Source organism: Microtus ochrogaster, chromosome 2 (genome assembly GCF_000317375.1).
Source record: "Microtus ochrogaster isolate Prairie Vole_2 chromosome 2, MicOch1.0, whole genome shotgun sequence".
NCBI classification, from domain to species: Eukaryota; Metazoa; Chordata; class Mammalia; order Rodentia; family Cricetidae; genus Microtus; species Microtus ochrogaster.
The window spans coordinates 42099594-42101538 of NC_022010.1; the positions used below are offsets into that span (position 1 = coordinate 42099594).

At 48.1% G+C, this 1945-nt stretch overlaps 1 protein-coding gene across 6 annotated transcripts in view; it reads right to left on the bottom strand.

Annotated features, from left to right (window-relative positions):
• Rubcn (RUN and cysteine rich domain containing beclin 1 interacting protein) overlaps nucleotides 1-1945 on the bottom strand; it is a 61278-nt gene that overhangs the window by 16761 nt on the left and 42572 nt on the right. For all 6 annotated transcript variants that reach the window (XM_013351542.2, XM_026785652.1, XM_013351549.2 and 3 more), the window contains one exon: nucleotides 1022-1137. In XM_013351542.2, the coding sequence (XP_013206996.1) occupies nucleotides 1022-1137 (116 nt within the window). The remainder of the gene's footprint in view (nucleotides 1-1021; nucleotides 1138-1945) is intronic.

The window sequence follows — 1945 nt, forward strand, 5'->3', positions numbered from 1 at the left end:
GCCAGCACCACAATGGCACTGAGACCTGTTGCAAGTGGCCAGCACCACGATGGCACTGAGACCTGCCGCATGTGGCCAGTATTGCTGTGGCACTGAGACCTGTTGCACGTGGCTGGCACCACACTGGCACTGAGACCTGTTGCATGTGGCCTGACTATCTGATGCTCTGCCCAGTGTGTGGACGGAAATACCATTTGCTCTGGAGGCAATGGGACACTTTCAGATCTCCTAGAGAATTTGACTTCTAAGAATGAAACAAAATGAACTGAACAACTTCTAAAGATAAAACTTGATGTTTTATCAGCATCTGTTTTCTTTTTTCATTACCCAGGCCAGGTGTGATGTCCCGCACCTGTAGTCTCAGTCCCCAGAGGGCAGAGACAGGAGAATCCTAAGGTTTGAGGAGTCTAGCCTGGGCTGCACAGTAAAACCCTGCCTCAAAAACAACAAAATGTTTACAGACTGGATCAAGTCTAAGTGTCTAATATTTTTAAGTCCATTGAACACTGCAGGTCTTTTCAGTTGCTGATATACGATTCTCTCTTTGCACTAAGTAAGCTGATGAAACCAGGCAATCATGTTTGAAACAAGGGCTACGAAGCGGGAGAACAAGCCAGGAATTCCAAAGAGACTCTTTTCCCAGAGTCATACACCCATACCCACAGTAGCAAGGTAAGTAAGCCCCACGATAAGAGACTGGTGGACAGATGCTATCATACACATAGTTGAGCCCAGGAACAAATGTAGACCTGGATTCTGGAAGAAGTTTCTATGTGAGGCCACAGAGTCAACAAACAACAATCACGTGGCTAAAATCCAATATTTCTGCATAGGGTAGACCCGGACCAATGACAAGCACAGGCTCCCTGAAGAATTCCCTTGACAGAGCTCTAAGTTCATAGGCACTGCAGTTCATAGGTACTGCTGTGTACTCGGAACCTCACTAAAACAATGGCAGCAGAGACCATCGGGCCGGATCCCCCACTGCACTAGCTCCTCATCTGCCCCTTTGATGCGTTACCTTTTCTAGGTCTGCACAGCTGCCAAAGTCTTGCTCAGAGAGGTAACTGATGAGGGACTGTCCTTCTGATGGTCTTCGAAACATGCCTTCTCCTGAGCACAGGTACTGACCACTCTCTGTGGGAAATGGAGGGCGGATATAAAATTTGAGTTGAAATGAAAACCTGTAACAGCCATGCTCCTTCAGGAAGTCTGAGGATGTTACTACTAAAGGCTCTCCCAAGTCTTCCCAGGGAACGGGGACCAGAAACTGCAAAGAGGACATCGGTCCATCTTCTAAAGGCATTGCTTAGACTCTTAAGAGTCCCAGAGTACCAAACCCCTGGACGGAGAATGACAGAGAAAACAGAGATCCTAGAGACAATCCTTTTACTATCTGAAGTTACAGGAACACTGTCCCTCCTACCCCACTAAAGAGGAAAAGGGATTAGGAAAGGACACGAATGCTTCTGCCTGTAAATGGTTCCCATGTAAAACCTGTCTTCTGAGAACTACGCAAAGATCCACTGTCAAGCCTCTTGTTCATTCAGGCTATGTCACATACAATACAACAGACACACGTGGTAGTGCCCAGAGCATGACAGAAGGGGATCCTAGTCAATGAGGACCACAGGAAGTGAACTCAGAGCTGAAGATGACAGAAGGGTAGGTGAGGGCATACAGGATCCTCCACAGAGTGAGCTGAGCTCCAAAGTCCAGCAGTCACAAGGAGAGAGCAGAGCGAGATGGAAACAAGCAGACTTCAGTCATTGCCTTCCTGGTGCTCGCTCACCATACTCCATGAACAGGGAGCTGGGGGCACTTACTGACTGCACTGCTCTGGCCAGAGCAAGGGAAGGGGCCTCTCAAGGCCCCTTTGTTGTCCAAGGGGAAGAGACAACACCACTGGGGCAATGCAAAGGTGAAAAAAAAAAGTCAAAATGGG